The 27020-nt window shown below is 41.2% G+C and overlaps 1 protein-coding gene and 1 long non-coding RNA gene across 4 annotated transcripts in view; one reads left to right on the top strand and one right to left on the bottom strand.

Annotated features, from left to right (window-relative positions):
* Window positions 1-13752, top strand: part of LOC125610676 — a 28189-nt gene extending 14437 nt beyond the window's left edge. The window contains exons 2-3 of the long non-coding RNA XR_007340671.1: window positions 8786-8893; window positions 12080-13752. This is a non-coding gene — a long non-coding RNA (uncharacterized LOC125610676). The remainder of the gene's footprint in view (window positions 1-8785; window positions 8894-12079) is intronic.
* Abca1 (ATP binding cassette subfamily A member 1) overlaps window positions 1-27020 on the bottom strand; it is a 135150-nt gene that overhangs the window by 23213 nt on the left and 84917 nt on the right. For 2 of the 3 annotated variants that reach the window (XM_048783274.1, XM_048783273.1), the window contains 16 exons: window positions 26056-26277; window positions 24758-24962; window positions 23577-23690; window positions 21062-21233; window positions 19804-19935; window positions 18634-18776; window positions 18279-18416; window positions 17335-17555; window positions 15975-16053; window positions 14976-15178; window positions 13819-13867; window positions 13470-13583; window positions 12264-12412; window positions 10461-10585; window positions 9168-9266; window positions 649-838 (listed from right to left, as the gene is read on the bottom strand). In XM_048783274.1, coding sequence (XP_048639231.1) covers window positions 649-838; window positions 9168-9266; window positions 10461-10585; window positions 12264-12412; window positions 13470-13583; window positions 13819-13867; window positions 14976-15178; window positions 15975-16053; window positions 17335-17555; window positions 18279-18416; window positions 18634-18776; window positions 19804-19935; window positions 21062-21233; window positions 23577-23690; window positions 24758-24962; window positions 26056-26277 — 2355 coding nt within the window. Of the gene's footprint in view, window positions 1-648; window positions 839-9167; window positions 9267-10460; window positions 10586-12263; window positions 12413-13469; window positions 13584-13818; window positions 13868-14975; window positions 15179-15974; window positions 16054-16080; window positions 16154-17334; window positions 17556-18278; window positions 18417-18633; window positions 18777-19803; window positions 19936-21061; window positions 21234-23576; window positions 23691-24757; window positions 24963-26055; window positions 26278-27020 lie in introns of all 3 variants that reach the window. The other variant, XM_015492234.2, reaches the window with a different exon arrangement.

The following is a 27020-nucleotide window of genomic DNA, read 5'->3' as shown; positions in this document are numbered from 1 at the left end:
TAAGCACTGAGATGTGATTTTTCTTTACCACAAGAGATATTGGGGCACAGAATCACAAACTTTGCCTAGTGAATTCTTGTGTTCATTGGAGTTCATTGAGTGGATTAGCTACTTAGAGTGGTAACCATGACTTCTTACATCTGCTTAAAATGCCTTATTCTCACCCTTCAACTTGGATGCTGATAAAGCAGCAGAAAGGTAGCACAAACAAGACTTCCTAAAATTGTGAGGAAGAAACAAAAAGGCTCAGATAACTGTCCTAAACTCAGAATCGCAGAAAAATTTCAGAACTGGTAAGGCCCATTGAAAGTTTTCTGGTTCAGCCTCCCTAATCTAGCAGTTAAGAAGGAAGCCCAGAGAATTAAAATGGCCTTTTGGAAGGCCACCAGTTAATTTGTGGCAGAACGAGGGTTAGAAGCCATGCCTACCACTCTCTTTCCTATGACACCAACACTGTGGGACAGGCATAGGTACACTGTGGTCCAAATCCCCTTCCCTCAAAACTCCCTTGCTTTTCCTTATGATAAGCATTAACCTCGAGGCTGAAATAAACTATCCTAATCTCACATCTCACTCATTCCTGCTCCCAGCAGATGCTGGCTGCTGACCCTGCATGAACTATGCAGTCTTACTCTGATGGGGACTCACCTGTGGAGGTGGCATCCCCCCTGCCCCCGGGGGACACACAGGCAGCATCTTTTTGATTTTGTCACTGCTACACTGGCAGGCAGGTGAAGGGTTCTGCATTGTCCAGTTCCCGTTTTGGAAGAGGTCCATGATGGTCTGGGGAACTGGGGCAGTAGTCCACTCCTCCTCCCCTGCCAAGCAGGGTGTGTCTCTGCAAAGGAAAAGCATCAGGGGCGGGATTACTGGAGAGGGCCTGGCCTTTTCTATTGCCTTAAGAGCACAGGATCATTCTGTAACAACCACAAACATAAGCCCATTCCTCACCATTTACAAAGAATGGGCATAGCCTTGTTTGATTATCTGATCTCTCAACAGCCTTGCAACACTGTTTTATAGATAAGGAAATTAGAATACAAACAGATCCTAAATGTTCATAAACTGAACTCTATTTGATTCAGCCACCAACATTTGTTGAAACAACACACACACTGAGCATTGGCTATGAGCCAGATGCTTTTGTGCATGTCTGTGAGTCTGCAGTGAGCAAGACAAACTCCATGCCTTCATGGCATTTGCATGCCAAAAAGGAGTTAGACAGCAAATAAACAATTTAATTTTATATGACTAAAAATAAAACAAAATAAGGGGAGAGCACATGGGAAGAAGCCTCCTCCTGAAGAAACAATATTCAGCCACAACATCAATGATGAGAGAGAACAAGCCAGGCAAAGATCTGAGGGGGGAAGAATACTCCAAGCGGAGGCAATGAAAAGTCAGGTGGAAGACCCTGAGAAGCAGTGTTTCTGTATTTGAGGAACAACAGGAAGACGGTGTGACTGGAATGTGATAAGCTAAGAAGAAGAGAGATGATAAACAAGGAGAAAAGTGAGGCAGGTGCCAGAAGGAGCCTGGGAAGGGAGTCTGGATTTTATGCTCAATGTGCCAAAAATCCTGTGGAGAGTGGCAAGATTCAATCTATGTTCTAAAATGAGTAGAGAATTCAGGGGGGTGGGGCGAGTAGGGTGAGAATGCTTGGTATAAGAAGAGCTAGTATAAGCATCCCAGGAGACAAAACACATGGCCTTTATTTCTGACTTGAACTCTGAATTCTTATGAAACCATCAGCAACTTCCTTGTCCTCTCAGGGCTTATTTTTTCCACTGGTAAAAGTACAAAATGACTTGTTATTTCTAGCCTCTCTTCCAGTTTCAAAATTCTACAATTTAAAATAGAGCCACAGACTTCATACAATTTTCTTATATATTAAAAGAAATCAAATGAACAGCCTTTCAGATTGATCTCCCACTCTTTAAAGCCTGTTGACTAAATGGAAAAGTCAAACTAAGACATTGTGTCCTCCTGAAGCTGGCTCCTAAAACCTTCAAAAGACAATTGACTGAGATGAACTTAAAGACCACTGAGAAGTACCCAGTCAAATTTTCTCCAGTCCTACCACCTTCTATAAACCTAAAATTGGAATTTCAGTGGGGGTTGCCAGGATGGTTGCCCTTTCCCACATGCAACTTAGTTCCAGGAATCTTTGAGCATGAAAAGTTCTAAGGAATTTCTTTCTAAGGAATTTTCTGTTTTGATGGTCTATCTTTCTGGATAACTGGCCTGGAGAGGACATCAGCAACTACAAATCTGATCAGTACTGCAACAACTGTAGAAGAGAAGACACAGGAACAAGAAGCCACCACTGTCTTTACCACATGATCTCCTGACTTGCTTTCCTCTTAACTCAAAGAGTCATTTGCATATGATCACTGAATTTATTTGCCTACTCCTTAAAAAATATTCTGTAGGAAAGTAGGGTAAAAAATATGCAATGGACAGTAGGCCTGGGTCCATTCCGCCATCCGCAGACACCCCCCGGAACTCAGGCTCTGGCACAGGACCACCTCTTCAGACCAACAGAACACCATGGGAGCCCAGGCCTGGCCCAGATCCACCCACATCAACATATGTGGGACAGGCCCAGAGTAGGTCCAAGTTCACCACCCCCACACACACACCTGGATGCCCAAGCCTAACCCACTTTGATCTTGAGACACTGCAGACATCGCCATAGCCTTCCCCACACAGTAGCCCCTACCTTTTGACAACAGTCAGGGCCTAGAAGCAGCTGCATCTCAGAGCAGGCATCCCAAAGACAGTGTAAGGCCCACCCTTTCAGCCCCATCTCTGTAAGACATTGCATCCATCTTGGGGTACCCCCACTATTATCTCATGTTACCTCTGCTATTGCTGCCACCACCTTTAGTTGCAGTAGCATACATTGAGGGACACCAGCAGGGTCTGGAAGCCCAACATCAAGGTGAGGTACAGACAATCTACACGGGTACTATAAGAATATGGGGTAGAAACTGTAATATCTCAAATCCACACTGCAAGAAAGGAAGACACATAGATAAATGGCCTCGAAAGGACATCAGTAACTACAAATCTGATCAGTACTGCAGCAACATGAAAAAAAAAAAGGGAGGAAAGTGCCATAAACAAACCAGGATACTACAATAACAGAACCCATGGACAGTGAAGTTGATGAAATGTCAGAGAAGGAGTTCAGAAGGTTCATAATTAAAATGATCTGTGAATTAAAGAATGACCTAAGTGAGCGAATACAGTAAAAAATTGATCACTCCAACAAAGAGATAAGAGAGCAAATACTTCAAGAAAGAGATAGAGACTCTGAAAATAAAACCAATCAGAAATCCTTGAAATGAAGGAAATAATAAACCAAATAAAAAACTCAATGGAAAGTATAACCAACAGACTAGATCACTTGGAAGAAAGAATGTCAGATAATAAAGACAAAGTATACAATCTGGAAAATAAAGTTGACCACAAAGTGAAGATAGTAAGAAACCATGAACAGAACATCAAGAATTTTGGTATGGTATCCCATAATTCTTGCTATCCATCAAAAGACTTAATATAAGAGTTATTGGGATAGAGGAAGGTACAGAGTTTCAAACCAAAGGAATGCACAAAATCTTCAATGAGATAATATCAGAAAATTTCCCAAGTATGAAGAATGAATTGGAAAACCAAATAAAGAGGCTTACTGGACACCAAATTTACAAAATTACAACAGATCTACACCAAGGCACATTACAGCATACCGAATAAGGATAGAATCTTAAAGGCCGCAAGAGAGAAGAATCAGATCATGTATACAAGGAGACCAATGCATATCTCAGCAGATTTTTCAACCCAGACCCTCAAAGCCAGGAGATCATGGAACAACATATGCCAAGCTCTAAAAGAAAATGGATGCCAACCAAGAATCTTATATCCAGCAAAATTAAACTTTAGTTTTCAAAATTAAACTTTAGTTTTATTTCATGAAATAAAAATCTTCCATGATAAACAAAAGTTAAAAGAATTCACAACTAGAAAGCCTACACTACAGAACATCCTCGGCAAAATATTCCATGAAGAGGAAATGAAAAACAATGATGAAAATCAGCAGAGGGAGGTATTACACTAAAGGAAAAACTAATCCGAGGAGAAATCAAGTCAAGTTAAATATCAAAAATTTAAAAATGGCTGGGAATACAAAGCATGCCTCAATAATAACCCTGTATGTTAATGGCCTAAACTCATGGATCAAAAGATATAAACTAGCAGACCCAACAATATGCTGCCTCCAAGAGACTCATCTCATAGGAAAAAACATTCAGACTGAAGGTGAAAGGTTGGGAAAAATCATACCCCTCACATGGAATGCAGAAACAATCAGGGGATTCCATCCTCATATTAAATAAAGTAGACTTCAAGCTAAAGTAAACCAAAAGGTATACAGAAGGACACTACATACTGCTCAAGTAAACCATACATCAACAAGACATAACCATTATAAATATATGTGCTCCAAACAATGGAGTATCTACATTCAACAAACAAACTCTTCTCAAGTTCAAGAATCAAATAGACCACAACACAATAATTTTGGGTGACTTTAACACACCTCTTTCACCACTAGATAGATCTTCCAAACAAAAGCTGAACAAAGAAACTATAGAACTCAAAAACACAATCAATAACTTAGACTTAAAGGACATATATAGAATATCTCATCCTTCAACAAGAGAATACACTTTCTTCTCAGCAGCACATGGATCCTTTTCTAAAATAGAACATATATTATGCCACAAAGCAACCCTTAGCAAATATAAAAAAGTAAAGATACTACCCTGCATCTATCAGATCATAATGGAATGAAATTAGAAATCAATGTAAGAAATAAAATCCACTCCAACACCTGGAGACTAAATAATATGCTACTGAAGGTACAATGGGTTGCAGAAGACATCAATGAGGAGATTAAAAAAATTTTAGAGATGAATGAGAACACGGACACAACATATCGAAATCTCTGGGACACTATGAAGGCAGTTCTAAGAGGAGAGTTCACTGCATGGAGTTTATTCCTTAAAAGAAGAAAAAGTCAACAGATAAATGACTTTACATTTCAAAGTCCTAGAAAAAAAAGAACAAATCTATTCCAAAAGCATAGAAGACAGGAAATAACTAAAATCAGAGCTGAAATCAATGAAATTGAAACAAAAGAAACAACTGAAAAAAATGCAAAACAAAAAGTTGGTTCTTTGAAAACATAAATAAAATTGACAGACCCTCAGCCATGCAACAAACAGAAGGAGAGAAAAAAATCAAATTACTAACATACGTGATGAAAAAGGAAATATCATGAATGACACTACAGAAATACAGAAGATAATTAGAAATTATCTTCAAAATAATTAGAAATTATTTTGAAAACTTGTACTCCAATAAAATAGAAAATATCGAAGGCATCAACAAATTTCTAGAGTCATATGATTTCTCCAAATTGAATCAGGATAGACACATTTAAACAGATCAATTTCAAGTGACAAAATAGAAGACGCCATCAGAAGCCTACCAATCAAGAAAAGCCCAGGACCAGATGGATACAGCTGAGTTCTATAAGACCTTTAAAGAAGAACCAACACCAATACTCGTCAGTTTATTTCAGGAAATAGAAGAAGAGGGACCACTTCCAAACACATTCTATGAGGTCAATATCTCACTGATTCCAAAACCAGGCAAAGACACATCAGAAAAAGAAAACTTCAGATCAAAATCTCTAATGAACATAGATGCAAAAATTCTCAGTAAAATTCTGGCAAATTGAATACAAAAACATATCAAAAAGATGGTACACCATGATCAAATGGGGTTCATCCCAGGGATGCAAGGTTGCTTCAACATACAGAAATCAATAAATGCAATTCATCACATCAAGAGACTTAAAGGTAAGACATATAATCATATAATAGATGCAGAAATAATAGATGCAGCATAATAGATGCAGAAAAAGCATTCAATAAAATATAGCACGCCTTCTTGTTCAAAACACTAGAGAAACTAGGGATAACAGAAACATGTCCTAACGTCGTAAAAGCTATCTATGCTAAGCCCCAGATCAACATCATTTTAAATGGAGAAAAATTGAAAGCATTCCTTCTAAAAACTGGAACAAGACAGGGATGCCCTCTTTCAACACTTCTATTTAACATAGTTATTGAAACACTAGCCAGAGCAATTAGACAGATGAAAGAAATTAAAGGGATAGATATAGGAAAAGAAGAACTTAAATTAGGACTATATGCTGACGATATGATTCTATACCTAGAAGACCCAAAAAGCTCCACCAGAAAACTTCTAGAACTAGTAAATGAATTCATCAAAGTAGTAGGATATAAAATCAACAACCATAAATCAAAAGGAATTTCTATGTATCATTAACAAATCCTCTGAAAGGGAAACGAGGAAAAGTACCCCATTTATAATAGCACCAAAAAATAAAATAAAATACTTGGGAATCAACTTAACAAAAGAAATGAAAGACCTCTACAATGAAAACTATGGAACGCTAAAGAAAGAAATTAGAGAAGACCTTAAGAGATGGAAAGATCTACCTTATTCTTGGATAGGCAGAATTAATATTGTCAAAATGACCATACTACCAAAAGCACTATACATATTTAATACAATCAAAATCCCAATGACATTCCTCATAGAAATAGAAAAAGCAGTCATGAAATTCATCTGGAAAAATAATAGACCCAGAATAGCTAAAGCAACCCTTAGCAAGAAGAGTGAGGTAGGTGGCATCACTATACCAGAACTTAAACTATACTACAGAGCAATAGTAATAAAAAGAACATAGTATTGGTACCAAAATAGACTTGTAGACCAATGATACAGAATAGAGGACATAGAAACTAACTCACATAATTACAGTTATCTTATATTTGACAAAGGTGCCAAAAATGTGCATCGGAGAAAAGATAGCCTCTTCAACAAGTGGTTCTGGGAAAACTGGAAATCCATGTGCAACAAATGAAATTAAACCTCTATCTCTCATGATGCACAAAACTCAAAGTGTATGGGGGCGGGGCTAGGGTTGTGGCTCAGTGGCAGAGCGCTCGCCTAGCATGCACAAGGCATGCGAGGCCCTGGGTTCAATCCTCAGCACCACATAAAAATAAATAAATAAATAAAGGTAGTAAAAAAAAAAAGAAAACTCAAAGTGGATCAAGGACCTAGGAATTAAACCAAGAGACACTGCATCTATTAGAAGAAAAAGTAGGCCCAAATCTCCATCGTGTCAGATTAGGGCCCAACTTCCTCAATAAGAGTCCTATAGTGCAAGAACTAATATCAAGAATCAATAAATGGAATAGATTCAAACTAAAAAGTTTTTTTTCAGCAAAAGAAACAATCAATGAGGTAAATAGAGAGCCTATTAATTGGGAACAAAATCTTACCATACACATGTCAGATAGAGCACTAATCTATAGATAAAGAACTCAAAAATCTTAACACCAAAAAACCAAATAACCCAATCAGTAAATGGGCCAAGGAACCAAACAGACACTTCTCAGAAGAGGATATACAATAAATCAACAAATATATGAAAAAATGTTCAACATCTCTAGCAATTAGTGAAATGCAAATCAAAACTAAGATTTTATCTCACTCCAGTCAGAATGGCAACTATCAAGAATACAAACAGTAAGTGTTGGCGAGGATGTGGGGAAAAAGACACACTCATACATTGCTGGTGGGACTGCAAATTGGTGCAGCCAATATGGAAAGCAGTATGGAGAATCCTTGGAAAACTGGGAATGGAACCACCATTTGACCCAGCTATCTCACTCCTTGGTCTATACCCAAAGGACTTAAAAACAGCATACTACAAGGACACAGCCACATCAATGTTTATAGCAGCACAATTCACAATAGCTAAAACTGTGGAACCAATCTAGATGCCCTTCAGTAGATGAATAGATATAGAATGTGGTATATATACACAATGGAATATTATTAAGCATTCAGCATTAAAAGAGAAAATAAATCATTGCATTTGCAGGTAAATGGATGAAGCTGGAGAATATAATGCTAAGTGAAATTAGCCAATCCCAAAAAAACAAATGCTAAATGATTTCTCTGATTTAAGGATGCTGATTCATAATATGCCGGGGGGGCAGGGTGCAATGGGAGGATTAAATAAACTCTAGATAGGGCAAAAGGGAAAAGGGGAGGGAGGAGAAAGGAGGGAACAGAGGGGTAGGAAAGATGGTGGAATGCGATGGTCATCATTACCCTAAGTAAATGTAAGAAGACACGAAGGATGTGACTCTACTTTGTGTACAACCAGAGATATGAAAAATTGTACTCTATATGTGTAATATAAATTGTAATGCATTCTGTTGTCATATGTAACAAATCAAAATTTAAAATAAAATAAATACTGCTTCCTATTAAAAGGCACTAAAAATCTTGGATAAATATCTGGTTCCAGATCTAGGGCAGGAAATAAGAAGTAAACCTAATACATTAAGGTCAAATGTTCCTGAATGTTCAAGTACTGACACTGGTTTAAAGGGACACAGGAGCTAACCTGAAAGGGTTCCCATTTGCTTAATATGGGACTATCTGAGTATTAAGGAAAGACATAACAACTGTGATTATTTGGTACATAACAAATATACACTTATTACACTGAAAGTTGTTTAATAAAAGAATAAAGCATTATCCTGAAGAAAAAATATGCAATGGAACAAGAAAGTGTCCCCTCTTAGAAAAATCTATTTTATCTTTTCAGGTTGTTAAGGTGAAGAAGCTGATGAGCAAAATTGCAAATTATATACAATGGCAGCCTATTGTTGCACTAAAATACAGGAGTTGGGGGCAGAAGTGATAAAAGCATTTAGTAAGTATAAAGTGCTATTTAAATTAAATATTAATGTTCTAAAGAAGTAAACAAATGTCTTTAATGATTTCCTTTGCAGGATGTTAGAAGTCTCTCTAAATGTTCCTAGATGGGTCTGATTAGGTTATTATATTCACTTTTTAAAAATAAAAAGTGATTCAAAAGACAAATAATAGTGGTTACAATGTGGCATGCAATTGATAAATGCAGTATATCAGAAATCAAACCAGATGGCAGGCATGAGAAGACAACTTATGGCGAAAGTGACACTCACGGGATTGGGTTTCCTTCCATACACCGGGTCCCAAAACCAGGGTCTTTGGTGAGGGCATTCAAGAGTTGCTGGGTGCCAGTGTCCTCAGGAGCATCATTACTGTGAGTACATGGGAAGCAACCATCTCAGTAATTCATTTAAACCAGGAACAGGGAGAAAGAAAAGTTTTCTAAATTAAACACTCTATTAAGTACTTCCTGGATTCTAGGCTCTTAAAAGAAAAATGAATAAAACATAGAAACTAGGTATGAGGAGCTTGGACTCTGGCCATATATTCAGCATCTGGGTAGTATACAGCACCCCAAACTGGAATATGTATGAAGATGTGTGTACCTGTGTGTACCTATGCACACATATACACATATTTACATATATATTGTAATTTGAAGCAATGAGACTCATTAAGGATCAGTATTTCAAAATTACTTTCATGATTACCCATTTGGCCCAGATAACCAGTATTTTCCAGGAAAGACAGGCAGATTTTATTGACTGTGTACACAGACAACTCAAAAGTACAAAAAATAATAGGCACAGGTCACAAACACATGCCATATTTTATAGCTATAGGCAATACAAGGTCAACAGCTAGGAAGGGAAAAAGGCAAGTAAACCTGAATTAAGAAGAAAGCATAGTTTGGAGAAAAAGAGACAAATTCATATGTTTGGTATATGTTATTTTCATTTTTAAACCTCTTCTAGATATCACTTATATATCTCTCCTATCTATACACCTATAAATCCCAGAAAACCTTTGCCAAACAATATCCAGAAATTCCTTTGTCCTTTTATTTCATGCATAGGATTACTATGGAGTAGAAAGTATTTTTGCCAAACGTTAACATTAGCCAAAACCATAAATTTAAAGAGTAGGTAATAATTACATGAATTATACTATATAGAAAATAAGAATGTGAAGCTTCTGTTTTGACATTGTATGGAAGCCCTATGACTAGATAACAAAATTAAAACATAACTCTAAAAATACAAATATTTTAAAACAATTTTAGATTTTATCAAGGGCATATCATCTAAAATATGCAGGGTTGTCCTGACACTCACAGCATAAGGAGAAGGGGTGAAATGTCCGAGAGAGGACTAGCTGCCAAGTCAAGGGTAGCTCACTGATGTTCTTGGCATGCAGTAGTAGCTTACATAGGGGCCTGAGGCACAGCTGGTAAAACCCCTTCCACTGTGCAATTCTTGACTCTATTCTTTTGACCCTCAGCACAGTGATCACCCTTGATCTACTTGAACCCTCCTCTCCCCTGGGCCCAGAAGACAAACACGTACCTAACAAACGTATACTGCTCATTGTACATCCAGGGCTGAAGTTCCAGGCTAGGGTACTTGCCAAAGGGTGGCACAATCAGGCTGAACACCAAGGCAATGCAGACAAACACAGCTGGCAGGACAATCTGTAACCAGGCAATGGAGGGGGTAGGGGGATGGCAGGAAAAGATAAGGTTAGAAAGAAGTCCAAGGAGCAAATCCCTGCAAGTCCAGCCAGGTTCCCAGACCAGGCAGCACAAGAAGGAGGGTGACAGGGCCCATGGCTGGCCCAAGGCCTTGTGGGCAGAGTGAAAGCAATGGATCCTGAACACTAAACATCTTCCCTCCAGGACTTTCTAGAATCTGGCAGCACAACGCCAGAGTCTCTAGTCACCTGGCAGAAGCACTAGGCTAGGAACTTCACAGAGTAAAGAGCAACCCCACGTTAGGGTGACTCAGAATTCTGGGTCCTGCATTTCTTCCCATGAAGATGAGAAAGACCACAATGGGTCATGAGCGCAGTTCAGCTCAGAAGAAAACTGAGTGAACAAGCCCTGGACTAGGAGCCACAAGTCCTGAATCCTGGGTCTGACACTAATACAAGTGTACCCACATGACATCACCACTGTAGGGCCTCAGTATTCTCATTATAATCTGAGGACTGAGAAGAGATCAGATCCCATAATCCTGAAACCAATTCTTAAAAGCAGTGACTCCAGTCACAAGCAATAGCAGCCATTGTCTGCCATGATCACCTCTCAAAGCATAAATACGCAACTCCTTCTTGAAATTCCTCAAACTTTCTACAAACCTACTCTGAAAACAATGACTCATACACACTTTACAAGTAAACTCAAAGGTCTTTCCATTTATTGCTGAGAAACTTATCCTTTAAAAACTTAAGGATTCATATTGACTCTGGCTCTTGGGCTTCAATGCAGAAAATTATCATTAAGTGAGCAATTCTACTGGAAAGTACTCTAATGATAATTATCTTAATTATCATTACTACCCTATGCTGTTATTTGTGGTGTTACTATCATTGCCACTATCCAAAAACTTGGTTATTAAAGATCAGAGAGTCAAGTTACTTGTTCATGGTCACAAAGCCAGCTAGTAACACAACCAGACTTCAAATCCAGGTCTGTATATCCCAAACTCATACTCTTAGTATCATACCTACAGTCTGTAAGGAAGACTCTCTATAAACTTTTCTCCACATTTCTTAATTTTTACAGAGTGAAATAATTTTAACTCTTCTAACTAAGCAAGTGAGCATACAAACTCTGACTTGAAGGGAGTAGTATGAGTCTTCTCTATTTGCCGGTTACATTCTGATCTCTCTGGGTATCTTTTTATCATTTGAGTTAAACATCAACTTAGAGAAAAATCATGTTTCTAATAAGTGCATATGTCAAGTGCATCTGAGCATAACATCACTTATGTTATGATAGCTGAATTTACCTAACAGTTTTTCTAAACTCTTACCCTTTTATGTTGTTCTCTAAAATAAAAGACATACATACATACACACATACATACCCCTAAACCCAAGCATCAGACTCCATTCTAAGCATTTATTCATGTTTATCCTCAGGATAACATGGTGTCATAGGCACATTATTATCTCTATTTTTCAGGTGAGGAGACTGAGGCCTGGAGAAGTCATTTGCTGGCAGACACACAACTGGCAAGAAATAGAACTGGGATGGAAATACAGATAATCTAGCTCCAATATCTATATCTTGACTGCAGCAGCATTCTGCTTTCACTGGTCAGAGAGTGTGTAGCCCACCCATGAAGCCAGAAACCAGCATATTTCACCTGAGCAAAGAATCCTTTTCTACTCCGTCTGGCGATCAGCAGCCTCTTCCACAAAAGAGCCACAAACTGTTGTTGTGTGAGTTTCCAGCCCTTCACCTGATAGGAGCCTTTACCATCCATCCCGCTGAGCAGGTCTGTCTCCCTGGATTCTGCAAGAAGCCAATACTGAAGGTCACCTATTATGTTAGGTGTTTTTGACATGATGTATTCCTTCTTCTAAGATCTTCAGAAACCATTTGGAGGCTTGTGTTTGAAATTGAAAGTATCTCACAGAGGTAAAGGGTTTTAATGATACCTCTATATTCAAGAAAAACTAATGACTCAACATGTCCAACAGGAGCAGTCTCTGCCTTTTAGTCCTCGTTTGGTGAGTACAGAGAATGAAGGTGCCTTGAGATTACTGCAGAGATGTTCACACATTCTTACCTAGGTGTTACCGCACATCATTCAGATGAGTGGAGACATTGCTGATTTCTTACAGATTATTCTATGGAACAGGCCATGTATGCAGATGAACACACTTGAGAACACACAATGGCAGTCTCTAATCTTTTATATTTTTGTTAAAAAATGGACACATTTGAAATGATCTAAGTACTAACAATGCATGAAGTCAGGGAGAACATAAGAGCCACATGCTCATGTGCCATGGACTGGGACAGTGAGAAAATTCTCTGTTCATAAAAATTATGTAGAAATTCTTGTCTGAAATGAATGATTCCTAACAGAGACACTCTGACATCAAATTTGTTTGATTTCTTACCTCTCCTTTTCATTTCAAACACACAAGGACACAGTCATCCAAAATACCTACATCTAAGGGCACATTAACTGAAAGCAAATTACCCTCCCTGACTTTCTCAAAATCATTCATCCATTCAATAAATACTTATTCAACAATAAAACATTTAATGTATGCAAGAAACCTGAACCCTACAGAAAAGACAATAAAAGAGCAGTCCTTTTTTAATATGTGCATCTTAAGATCTCAGCTAACTGAAGGAACGATGAGGATGGGCTCTTTCATGTTTGACCTAAACACATGCACAAAGCTGGAAAAAGACAAGCGGCTTTTCTCATTTTTCCACTTCCTTCTGGACCCTCCAGGGAATCTATCATCTTGTTCATCAAAAGAAAACAGCTGAGAAGAACATAAAGGAGAAATTCTTCTTCAAACAATAGAACCTAGATCTTGCCCAAACGAACCTGGGTCTATATCAGAATCATTGGGATCAATAGCATCATCTTCAGTAAATGGGCGAAGGCAGCTCTGCTTGTCTCCAAAGGCCCGTCGGTTTCGTCTCGCTGGCAAAGTACCATCTGAAGGCAAAAGGAAGGAATCCCTCATTTTACTTTATTTGAAACAAAACAAACCTTCTCTACCTGTAACAAACATATACTCTAAAAATGGGACTGTATTAGAACAATGTAAAGGGAAAAAAATCAAAATAAAAAATAAAAAGAACAATATGAAGAGAAAGGTACAACACTGGTGAGTGAAGTTTGCCTGCTCAAGACTCTAGCCAGACTATATAGTCCCTCTCAAAAGGGTTACCTGAGGTCTCAGCATCCACCCCACTCTCTTCAGCCACTTTGAGGAATATCTGAAAAATTAGAGTTGGTGACAATATAAGTACCAACATTATGAGAATAGCCATCACTATCCTGACTACATTATTGACTTGCATATTACCACCTCTAAGACAAAGAAAGTAGAAGCTACATTTATTAATAACACTTGATCAGAGTTATTTGGGAGGTATTTTTGCCAGAAAACATTCCCTTAGTGGTGAGAACTATCAGTCCAGACATTTCAAAATACAGCTATGACATCAGGACACTGAGACAAAGGAAATCTGTTAGGAACCTATAGGGAATGAGTAAAGTGGTTTCTTTCAGGCTGTGGCTTCAAATCTTTAAGCAGAACAGCACTGTGCTAAGTTAGTCAAGACAGAATGGTCAGGAAGACATGGACTCCCCATAAGTAGAAATATCATGGCAGAGGTCCAAACATCAGAGGAGAATCTGAATGAGGCCACTGATTTCCAAACTCTTGTCTATAGACCACTGTGTACGACATATGCAGTGGAAGTACAGAGTTAAGGCCTTACTTCCAAAAATCCTAATTCAAAGACACTAGAATTGAGACTTGGAATTTTTATTGTCAGTAATATCCTCACATGGCTACTACACAATCTAGCATGGAATCACCAGGCCAGACAACTTTTATAGCCCTTCCAGCCCTCAAAGTCTGTGATGTGTCTCTAAAGGGAGGAATTACTACTTCATAAAAACAACCTGGGTTTTGAAGCCCAAACTTACCATGCTGAATCCCAACTCAACATCCCTGATTAGTTAATTTTCTTGTCTTGTTATGAGGATTACACAAGATTACAAAGATTTAAAAAAGCAAATCAAAAAGAAACACCAAAAACATACAGCTTGGTACCTGGCCCTAGTAGACTATAAATGTTGGTCATTTCTTATGATGCATTAAGTCCAGTTAACACAACCACACCAGGGGCAATCCTAGTACTTCTTTCCTGCCTGCTATCTCCCACTATGATCTTAATTGGTTCACTGCTGCCAACATTACCTAGATATCAATGACCTAAAATCTCAATGACCAACCCCATGGTGATCCTGTTTCCTTCCTGTCTGACCTTGAGGTGGTTGGGGCTGCTATATTTGACAGTCAGCCACCCAACTTACTTCTTCCAAGGTAGTCTCTGAGATGCCATAACTGGATATGCCCAGGTCTGAGAGCCGGTCATCGATCTCATGGAAGAGTTCCACAAATGCCCCCTCCTTAGCAGCTTCATATGGTAGTACGTAGGTCAACTCATGCCCAATGTCTTCCACTAGCCGGGCTTCAGATACATGCTTCCTGATGAGGTTGGAGATGGCTGAGACATCTGCAAGGACCACAGTGTAAAGATGGTTCAGTCATTTCAGAGGCTCCACAGCAAAGGCCAGTCATCCCCTTTGCCTACTTCTCAGAAGCCTGCTGCTTATACACCATACTGTCCAAGATATTTTAGCCATTCCACATGTTCAACTCTAAGAATTCCAGGGGACAAGAACTGTAACTCATTCACTTTATATCACCACAACTAGGCACACTGTGGGTACTCCATGTGTTATAGATGGATGGATGACTTGCTGAGGTTGAAGATCTGGTATCTACAGCTTATACGCTGGGATTCTTTAGTAGAAAACTTGAGTAAGAAAATCATAGAGATTTTTCAGCCTTTCCTAAGCTTTCTTTCAAAGGGAGCTTCCCTCTATTTACCTCAATAGAGGCTAACCAAACAGTTCATAGAAGCAGAAGTCTTCCTGGAAAAAGCCAGCTGTTAGAACTGAGCAGAGATGGCCAGGTTATGATTTCTGTTCCACATGCTACTGACGACACTGGGTTCCCATATGCACTGCCATGAAAAGCCTAAAAGGCTGCTTCTTATCTCCTGGGCTCTCACCTTCCTTATATACTAAGCTCAAATCCCTCCCTGCTGGCTTGACACTCAATGGCTCATCCGGTGTCCAGCCAGATCCACTCCCCTAAGGGATTCCCCAAACCCCAGTCATCTCAGTTCTCTGGGAAACTGCCCTGCCAGCTCCCAGACCAAGCCCCAGGCCCCCCAGCAAGCATTAGGCCACCACCACCAAGCTGCATCCACTCCCACAGCCACCCAGCCCAGCCCAGCAGCAAACCTTGAGTCAGCGCCACCAGCCTCTGCACCTCTCCTCCTCTGCCTCCACTCTGCCCAGCTGGGGGAAGCTCAGGCACCACCTGAATGAGAAACCCCAGAGTCCTTACCGATGGTCAGCGTGTCACTTTCATGGTCGCTGCCCAGGCCAGCATCAGAACTGCTCTGAGAAACACTGTCCTCCTGATGGCAAAGAAGGAGGTGAGAATGGGTCAGGGACCAAGCAAGGTATAGCCACCACCACCTTTGCCAGCGAGGGTTTCCAGAAGCTCTATTGTGTAAGAACTGCAGCAAAAGCTTTTCCTGGTGTGCATGAAGCTGGAAGCCAGGGCTTTAGAGGCCACCGTGTGATGTGTGTGCCAAGTGGACAGCCTCTCTTCCTGGGGTGAGTTATGAGCTATCAACAGAACTGTGGCTTGGCAGGAATCCTGGTGCAACCAGGATTTGCCAATCATTGCAGGCATGGGATTTATCTGGCTACTTGTCTAATTCAATGCAACCTAAGCTTTAACATATATTAAACCATTCTAGGACCCCATTAAAATGCAGATTCTGACTCAGTAGGTCTGAATTGGACCCAAGTTACTGCATTTCTAATCCTGATGCTGCTGGTCCTCACACCACACTTAAGTAAGGAGTCTTTAGTTAAAAGGTAAGTAAGTGGACAGAGTTCAAGGTTAGGATTAAGATGCATTAGGTGCCACTGGTTTCAATCCATGAATAAATCTCAGGCATGTACTATGATAGAGGAGAGAACATGTCTGGTTTGGAGGTTCTAGTCCCACCTGCTATTTATTTTTTAGATGACCTGAAATAAGCTAACAAATCCCTACAGGTCTCACTTCCCTCATCTAGGATAGTAATCATGTACTGTCTTCCTAGGATTGCTCTGTACTCTGAGATGCCAGATGGGAAAAAAAAATTGTGACAAAACAATAACTATTATCATTATTTTCTTTTACACCCAGTCTGTGTGGTCTGAAATAAGTGCTTCATAAATATTTGTGTTTTATAGTTTAAAAGTAAAGATCGATGAGATTTAAAGATAATAAGCAGGAATAGCAGGACATTTTGTAGCCAACTCTTACCTCTTAGCTAGTCTCTTTTCTGCGACATAATAAAGTCCTGAAAGGACATTCTCCATTGCTCATTGAATAGGAAAAAGGAAAAATGGGACTCAACAAAACTAGCACTACGAGAACAGAGGGCTCTAGAACTTTCCACATAGGCAGTATGATGTGAAAGGGTACAGAGCAGGGAGACAGTGGCCACAACTTGGGTGAATGGGGCAGAGGTGAACAAGCCATCTGCAGCCAATAAGTCCTGACGGCCCGGCCCAGCCCAGCACTGAGACTGCAGCTCACCTTTTTCAGGTATGACACAGTGCTACTGCTATTTCGGCAGGAACTCAGGGAGGATTCTACATCTTTCTTGACCAGTGTCAGGTAGTAGCCTGTTCCCAGCTGGTTCTTCAAGAACAGGGAGGAGCCCACACAGCACAACTTCCCATGGGAAATGATGGCAATCCTGTCCCCCAGGATGTCTGCTTCATCCATGTGGTGTGTGGAGAGAATAATGGTGCGGCCTGCCAGACACAAATACAAGGATGTGGGACACGTGAGTCCTGTCTTTTCTCATTGATTGTAGTAGCAAGGACTATAGAGACATTGGCAGGGGTGTAGGCAAGAAAGACTGAAAGCTGACTTCAACCCTCTGGCCATGACCCCAAGGCTGGCAACACATTATTTGGAACTTGCAAGGTGTCAGAAAGCATATTAGGTGGTTTATGTATATTCTTTAATTAATTTTACCCTTCATGAGGTAAGCACCACTCTTATTACAGATAAGGAAATGGGGCCAAGCTAAGTGATTTTTTTTTCCAAAGCATCAGGGCTGCACAAGCTCTAAGCACACGGCCAAACGCGTTCTTGTCCTTTCCCATTCCATTCATTTATTCATCCACTCTTTCAACAAACAAAATTAGTGCAACAAGTTAGGGACAAAACAATGAACAGAGCCTCTGCTCTCAGGAATCTATCTTAGCGTAGTATAATCACGATACACCCGTGTAAGTCTATACCATTTCTGTTCTTGCAGGCCCCTAGGTAATGAAGCATAAACTTCAAGTATCTTACAACCAGGTCTCCCATATCCATACTAAAAGCAGACACTGAGCTTTAAAAAAAGTTCCATTTTTTTCTTTGAGAAGCAATTCTGTTACCCCCACAAGAGCAGCCATGAGATACAGCCATACTTCTCAAGAACCCTTCTCTCCCCAAATCCGTGACTCAGAGTACACATTGGTTACCTTGTCGGTATTTCAGCAGCAGCTCCCATATTCCCCTGCGGGAGTAGGGATCCACACCAGCTGTGGGCTCATCCAGAATGACAACCTTGGACCCCCCAACAAAGGCCAAGGCCACAGACAACTTTCTCTGCATCCCACCTATAAGACAGAGCAAAAGATAGGCTCCAGAACCAGCCCCAGATGGTGAATGAAGGAGGAGGGGGTGAGAGATGAAGACAGGCACCCATCTGGGGACATAGCCCAGGAAAAGGGTCTGTTACCTTCCACCCTGCCTGGGACCCTGGGCAGCTTTTCCTCTGTGTATGGATAGGTGGAGGAGGAAGGGGAAAGACAGGGAAGGCGCTCAGGGCCTCACCTGACAACTGACTTGTTTTGCTTTTCAGCTTGCTGGGCGGCAGACCGACATCCAGGGCCATCTGTTCCATCTCTGCTTTCACATGCTTCCCGGAAAGCCCCTTCAGGCAGGCATAGAACCAAATGTGCTCTTCCACAGTAAGCCTGGGGACAGAGGGGCAGGTCAGCTCTGGGCCCTACAGGACACACCAGGATATAGTGTCTCCTGACCCAGAACAGAAAACAATGTGCATGTTTTTCTTCTTTCCCACTTCATTCCTACATTTCTTTTTTGACTTATCAATTTCTTTTATTTTTATTTTTAGTGCATCATAGTTGTGCATAATAGCAGGTTTTGTTTTGACATATTCATAAATGCATATATCATTTTTATCCATATCAATCCCCAGTACTATCCCCTTAAATTTCTAAAAAATATAATCAAAAGGAAAGATTCAAGGTAGAACAACAGACAACAACAACATGAGCTTCTCAGGAAGTCAAAACTTAGAGGTAACAGATCATTTCCAACCTACTCTTCATAGGGCTGGCCACCAGGCATCAGCAATTGCAATTTATTTTTCAGGTCCTCAAACGTCTCACCCATAGTTCCATCAACCATGCTGGGTCAGCATTAACCTGGAGAAGCGTCCCCTGAATCTCAAAGAACCTCAGACTCTGAGCAAAAGCAGGTTCCTAGGGAGCCAGAAGCTCAAACTGCTCATTTTAGATTAAAAAAAAAAAATGGGTTTTCTCTGATCAACTACAAGGGCTCTCTGGGGTCTTACCTGCTGATGGGACAAGCTGAGTGGGAGCAAATGTCATGATCAATGAACACAGGACCATGGTACCAAGTGTCCTTAGGCCCTGCCAGGGGATTGGCGGTGGAGACGGGGGTGGTCAATGAACTAGAACTTTAGGGACAGGTGCAGGAGGGGAAAGGATGGGATGAAAGACCCTCCAGAAGCACATGATGAAGTCCATTGCTTCCCAATCCCCCATCAGCCATCTGGACTGAAGTGACATCTCCTGCCTAAATAGTCACTCCTGACTTTTCCTAAAACAGATCTCAATGTGTCTAAAGAGATAAGAACTGCTATCTCCAAAGAAGGCAAAATGCCTAACTCCCATTTCACCCATGACTTCTAAATCCAAAAAGGGGCCTCTCTTCTCAATATGCTGTGGTACTCACATGTCAAATAGCACATTGTGCTGGGGACAGACCCCCAGGTTCTGCCGGATGGTGCTCATCTCAGAGCGAATATCCTTTCCCAAGATGTAGGCCGTGCCGGAGGTAGGAGGGAACAACCCAGTCAGGATTGACCTGAGGACAAAATTAACAAATGCAGGCATCAGGGCTGGCCCACCCCACCACTGCAGAGCCCATCACGGTGAGCACGGGGTACCAACCCCCTGATTCTATTCCTTTCTGATAGACCCTAATAGATCCCCAACAAAGCAAAATATGAGCATTTGGAAAATGAATCCTCTAATATACAATGGAAAGTGAGCCTTAAAATATGTATTTTGTATGCCTAAGGTTATATCCATGAAAAACAGACAGATCAAAACAAATTATTCAATGACAAAAAAACAATATCTGTTTTAAATTGGGTGTAATGGTGCATGCCTATAACCCCAGCAGCTCAATAGGCTGAAGCAGGAGGATTGAAAATTTAAAGCCAGCCTCAGCATCTGTCTCAAAATAAAAAATAAAAAGGGCTGGGGATGTGGCTCAGTTTCCCTGGGTTCAATCCCTGATACCAGTAATAATAATAATGTTTGTGTTAGATGGTAAGATTTTCAAGTATCTTTTAAAAAATATTCAGCAGCTATATCCACAATATATTGATTTTATGTTAAAAAAAAAAAAAAAAACAAGAAAAGAACATCACCCTCGAAGATCTACCCTTTGGAATGGTTGAGAGGCCATACTGAAAGCCACTGAGGCTAACTAGTGTTTTGGGGCCCTTACCCATTCCGGAAGCTGTCAGGCAGAAGGTCCTCATGGGTGCCAGGGAAGACAATGGGAGCCAACAGCCCACTTCCCACATCTGCTTAGAGACAGAGTTCCTGGAAATTGCCATCTCCCTCCAGTGTCTAATCTTTCTTTCCAGATTTTTGCTTTACAGTTATGACCAAACCACCTCAGAAGGAGACCCTTTCTCAAAGCTGTCATAGCCTCAGATTCCAAAAACACTGCAAAATTCTGAGCCCTACCTGGGAAAGGTCATCAAAACACCCACCCTGCTTTAGGCTGAAGAAAAAATATCTAGCAAAGACTAACCCTTGGAAAGCACACTTGTGATTATGTGATGTTTTACACTTATCACCCCCTCATGTGCTCTATCCTTGCCCTAGCAACCAACCCCAATTTCCTCAGCTATGAATTTCTAAGTACACTGCAGAACCTTCTAGTGGTAGACTCTACGGCCACTTCCCCTTCTTACATGGTGGTTGTCTTCCCTGCTCCATTGTGGCCCAGAAAGGAGGTGATCTGGCCCTCATAAAAATTCAGTGCCAGGCCATCAACAGCCACCTTCATGCCGTCTCGGTAAATCTTCACCAGGTTCTGAATGGACACACCCAGCTTCAGGTGGGTGGGTTCCTCTTCCATGCAGACTATGAGAAAAGAGAGGAGAAAGGAATGAACCCATAGAATATACTGAAAGTAGAATGTAAAGACACAGAGGGCTGCACTTGGACTCTTAGAACAGCTTTTGTCCATAGCCACTCTGGTTTTATAAGCAAGCAGGAAGCTATACATATTTATTTAGGGCCCCTCTTGGCACTGTTGTCAGAATTAAATGGTAAAGCAAACTTTGCAGCCTATTGAGGAAGAAAGACTTGACTGGCAATTAAAATACAGAATGCTAACTGCTGTTTTAAAAAGACATCTGAAAATGCCATGGGACTATGACATGCATACCATGGAATACCACTCAGCAAGTAAAAGGAATGAACTGTTGATACACACCACAATTTGAGTGGATCTCTAGGAAATTCTGCTGGGAGATTTTATATATATATATATACAGACACACACACACACACACACACACACACACATATATATATATATATATAGAGAGAGAGAGAGAGATTGATTTACATTGTATGGTTCCATTTCCATAACATTCTGGAAATTTAAAAAATTGGAGAATTTGGAAACAGATGAGTGGTTAGGTTAACAGGTGTCAGGGAGCCAGAAAGAAGGGAGATGGCTGGGACTGTTAAGTGATAACAGGAGAGAGCTTTGTGGTAATGGGATAGTTCTGCTTCTTGACTGAGCTAATGAATGTACACATGATAAAACTATACAGACCTAAAACCACACACGATTGAGTGCATGTCAAAACTAGAGGAATATGAAGGTGTGTGACTTGTATTAGTGTCAATTTTGTGGTTTTGATACTATGCTATAGTTACACCTGGTGCCACCGCTGGATGGAGGATTCAAGGGAACCCTTTCACACAGTGAATCTACAATTATTTTAATATGAAAATGTTGAGGATGTGTGTGTGTATGTGTGTGTATGTGTGTGCGTGTGTGTGCATATGTGTTGTTTTACACGCAACAGAAGCTCAGAGGAAGGAGAATCTAGGAGGGCTGCTCCAGGAAGGAAATACTGACCAGACCTTGAAGAGTTAGGAGTTTAAACAGCAGGAAAGCAGGAGAAAAGGTGCCCCCCAGAGGAAACAGTACAGACAAAGGTACCAAGACAGAGAACAATGTGTCAGGTTCCAGAAGTGGCTGACAGGAGCTGGGTGCAGAGAGGAGGCAGGGAAGGAGAGTGGGAACAACAGGAGAAGAAGCAGAACAGTGGCATGTGAAGGAGCTTCGTACAATTACCACTGGCCATCAGGGGACAGACACACAAGAGATCAGCTGAAGAGGGACCTACTAACTACTTGGGAAGGATCCACACTGAGCGCAAACCTAAACAGAGAACCCAGAAGGCAGAACCTCTGCTGAGCTGTGGACATCTCCACCTGCCGCTGGGAGCGGCAGGCCTCCAAGTAGTGACCAGTGAGAACAAGACCACCAGTGAAACTCCACATCATGTACAACCACAAGAAAGGATCCTAATTAGAATAAGTTACACTCCATGTATGTATATTATGTCAAAATACAAGCTACTGTCATGTATATCTAAAAAGATCCAATAACAAAATAGAAAGAAAAAAAAAAAGAAACAGGCTGAGCTCGAGGGTAGCCACTTGGTGCCCACCTACACAGACTCTTATATGGGTTGCCAGGACAAGGCAGGCAGCGAGGCTTCCTTTACCTCTTCCTGCTAGCTTGTTAGGACAGCATGGTAGTAAGAGAGCAATAAGTGAAAGTTCAGTGATCAAAAGACACTTTGCAAGGAGCCAAGAAAACAGGAAATGTTCCCCAGGGACCCATCAAGTTCATAGCTTTGGACATGAATGGTGTGGGACAATTTGGAAGGGATACATTGTGTGAGATTTCTTTGTCTTTAAAGTAATTTCGGTTTTTTTATGTGCATTCGTGTATTTATTTGTTTTTTGAATATTTTATTTTATTTTTATTGCTTCTTTTTAGTTATATATGACAGCAGAATCCATTCTGACATAATTATAGAAGCATAAAATGTGAATACATCTTATTCTAGTTAGAGTCCCATTCTTATGGATATACATGGTGGTGGGATTCACGGTGTTATTTTCATATGCATGTACATGGGAAAACTATGTTAGATTGATTCCACTGTCTTTCCTTTGCTTAGCCCCCCTCCCTTCCCTCCCTTCCCCATTATCTAATCTATTGCATGTGTGTTCTTCCCCTTGTTGTGTTTAGCTTCCACCTATCAGAGAAATCATTGGACCTTTGGTTTTTTAGGAATGGCTTATTTAAAGTGACTTCAGCATAAAGTGCAGGATCCATCCATCACTTGCCCCTGTTAGCACTTGGTTGGAGGAGGGCAGGACAGCAGTACTTACTTTCTGATATTCCCTTCTGGCTAGAACCAGGGTGGCTCTTCTCATCACTTTCCTCACCAAACCAGTAGGACTTGGTGCAAGGAAAATACCAGGGCCTGGGAATTCCATACTGGCCTGAAAGCAAAGCACAGGTGTGATCCAAGCTGAGCACCATTCCTGTATTCCTCAGGTGTCCCAGCCAGCCCACTCCCTCTTTGACACACCCTTTGGAGAAGGAATAGACTGGAATGGAATGGGGGGAAAGGGAGGTAACCTTCGCTGAAACCTACTAAAAACAGTGTACATTCTGCTTTTCTCTGAGGCCTCCGAACAACCCCCTGAGGCAGGCACCATCCTCATTTGAGGGGTAAGCAGCCTACACAAGGACACTCAGCCAATGAGTGAAGGACTCAGAATTCGAATCCAGATCTGCAATGATGCAGAATTTCATATTCAGTGAAGGAAGTTCAGGAAGGGGTGATAAACGTCTCATGTCTACCTCCTCAGAGGAGAATGAGAAGGTGAACTACATGGAGCAAACCTTCACTCTCCCACAGTTTCATCTTGTATGAAAACATATCCTAAGACTGGTTCCTCTCGGACTTGGTCAAGAAGATTTGTTAATGAAAGTATCAAAATGAGCTTTTATTGAATATTAATTTTATTTCAATCACATGTAAAGGCTTAGAGCCAACAGATTGTATTATTCACAATCTGTAATCAGGGTAAAATTACCCTCTCTGGGGACATGGAATTACAGAATTGAGTCAGCACAGGGAAAAATCTCCTGGCTTGCTGATCCAGTATAACCCAACTGGGTTCACTTCTGAGCACCAGAACTTAGGAGCTGAGTGACCTCAGGCAGGTTACTTAACTTCTCTGAGTCATAGTTCTCTCATTTGAGAAATAATGGTTATAACAGTAAAACTTCTATGTAGCCTTTTGGGAATTAAATGAACCACAGTATATCAAACACTGCACAGTGCTGAACATACAGTACTCAAGAAATGATTGCCATAGTAGTAGTACTTTTCAGCACTGGTTGCCTCTACTGGAACTATTTGTTTGCCGTAGGTCTAAAGTCCAAACCACTTTCCAGGGAGCCCCAGGCCATGAAGAAATTCCAGCACAAAGAAAGGGAAGCTCTGCAGCCAGAATTCTTTCCCTGACAGATGCCAAAGCAGGGAGGAGGCTCAGTGTACCTGGAAAGACAGCCTCAATGTACCAGGTCATCACCCCATAGAGGAAGGTGTCGAACAGCATCATGGAGACTGAAGTGGTGAGATTGAAGCCATCTTCCTCCACAGGGCTCTCAAAGAGGTTGTCCCACTGCACACCAATGCCCTGCTCCTCAAAAAGGGCAAAGTACTCACAGCCAAACCCAAAAGCCACAGGAGATAGCAGGCTCTGAGAGAAAGAGGCAAGAGTCACTTATCTAATTAATCTCATTCCTTGTCTCTCTCATTTTCCCATGACTTATAATATAAATTCCACACTTGGAGAAATTTGAATTTGCAAAATAGATCAATTATAGGATACAGAAGTATTCACCTACAGAGTCCCTTTAGGGGAGTGGGCTTCCTTACAGCATATTAAATTATTCCATTTATAACTACTCATTATGCACACACATTTTATAAATTCATGCAAGATAGCATGTGAAATTTTTGGATTTTATGCTTCCAAGGATGCTCCAAGACTCACCTATCCAGTCCCCTACTCCCACCTCCTACCCATAGTGACATTCATCAAGGTCTTTATGGGCTCCCTGCTCAGCCAGGGAACATTCAGGATCTTGTATAATAGCCTGTTTGGGGCTGCAGATGTCTATGGGGCCCAGACTGAGGCACCTGAAGCTCCTTATGAGTGACAGTCAGTTTCCCTTATAAGTGATTCAGGGGGCAGCTGGCAAGTTGCTCTCACAGGGGCTCTCATGCCCTCAAAGGCTACTCCTACTCTGTTCAAGGAAAGGAAATATCTAACTCAGGGATTTGTGGTGCACTGGCTCCTAAGTCTCCCTCAGTTCATAAAACATTACTCAAGCCAAACACCACACTGGACACGAGGAAGGCAAGGGTCAAGAATGAGCCATCTTTGACCTCAAGAACCTTCATGTCTATTTGTGGCTATGACTTTGCAGCCAGTTTAAACATGGCCAACAAAACTGGGAGGTTGAGGGTGGAGATGGCATCTATTGCCAAAAGCCATTCCCCAATGTACCCCCAACAGGTTTAAGATACAATCTGATCCAGGAAACATTCCATTCAATTCAATCCAACCAGCATTCACGGAGAGAACTAAACATAAACAATTTAATAACCCATAGTCCCTGCCTTCAAAGGAATTAGGATCTAGAACTAAGATTCAAGTCCTTTTATAAAACAACTCTCTCATCTTGTATTCACAGCTTGTTGCTTGGATTCATGGGCAACATCAGGGGAGGTCAAACACCTGCTGTGGCTGTGACTACAACCGCTGCAGAAAGGCCAAAGTTACTCACCGCAAAGATCTTGACTGTGAAGCCCACATAGTCCTGCCATGCCACGCACAGGACATAGGGCAGGTACAGCGTGAAGTAAATGACGCCCCCACAGGCTGCTGCCAGGTTGGCTCGGGAGAAGAGTGTGCTAATCAGGAAGCACTGCAGGATGGTCACCACAGCAAACACAGACAGGAAGACAAACACCACGCTGGGGTCGCTGTAGGGCAGCAGGTTTCCTAACTGGAAAGGAAAAGACTCGTTAAATGTGCTGCCTCCACAAGCCCAAGAACTCACTTGCATGATCTGCGGGATCATCATTCTTGACTGAGAGAGAAAGCAATCAAATCTTGATTCTGTAGTCCTGCTGTGGGCCTTGGAGAAGCTTTGACCTTCCTTAGCCTCCTTTCCTTGCATGCTAAATGGGTCATTTAATGAGAAAGTAATAAGGCAGCACATGGAATGTGTTTTAAACAATGTCTGGTGTCAGTAGCTACTTATGCATAACAGACAGTAGTCAGGGTTATAGTGAATGTTAGTTCCTGTCCCGTTGCACTCCCCACTCTTTACAAACATTTAATTTTACATGATATATCCTTATATAAATAAGTATGGAGAAAGAAAACTGGGAAGTACGTTAGTGTATGGGACAAACACAGAACGGCACTGCCCAGAGTCAGTTTGAAGGGAGGGTTTATTATCTGGCTGTCAAAAGGTGGCCTCTAGGTGTCAGCATCTCTAGGTTTGTCACAGCTAGAGAGAGCCACCTGGCCCTGGGGCACAGCCTGCCCAGGGTGGCCCATATCCAATGAGTGACATCATGGGTAAGCTAAAGAACCGGACACTTCGGCTCAGTGCAGGATGCCTGCATCTGGATGCCCCCCCAGAGCGCCCCATGACACTGGCCCCGCATCACAGCTCCACTCCTCCCTCTGCCAATTCTTCAGGCTTCATCTCTTCCACAGCTGTTGATCTCTAATGAATTC

The sequence above is a fragment of the Marmota marmota genome, unplaced genomic scaffold (assembly GCF_001458135.2).
Source record: "Marmota marmota marmota unplaced genomic scaffold, marMar, whole genome shotgun sequence".
NCBI lineage: Eukaryota > Metazoa > Chordata > Mammalia > Rodentia > Sciuridae > Marmota > Marmota marmota.
The sequence above is the reverse complement of the archived record's forward strand: the minus strand, read 5'-3'. Positions and strand labels throughout refer to the sequence as shown.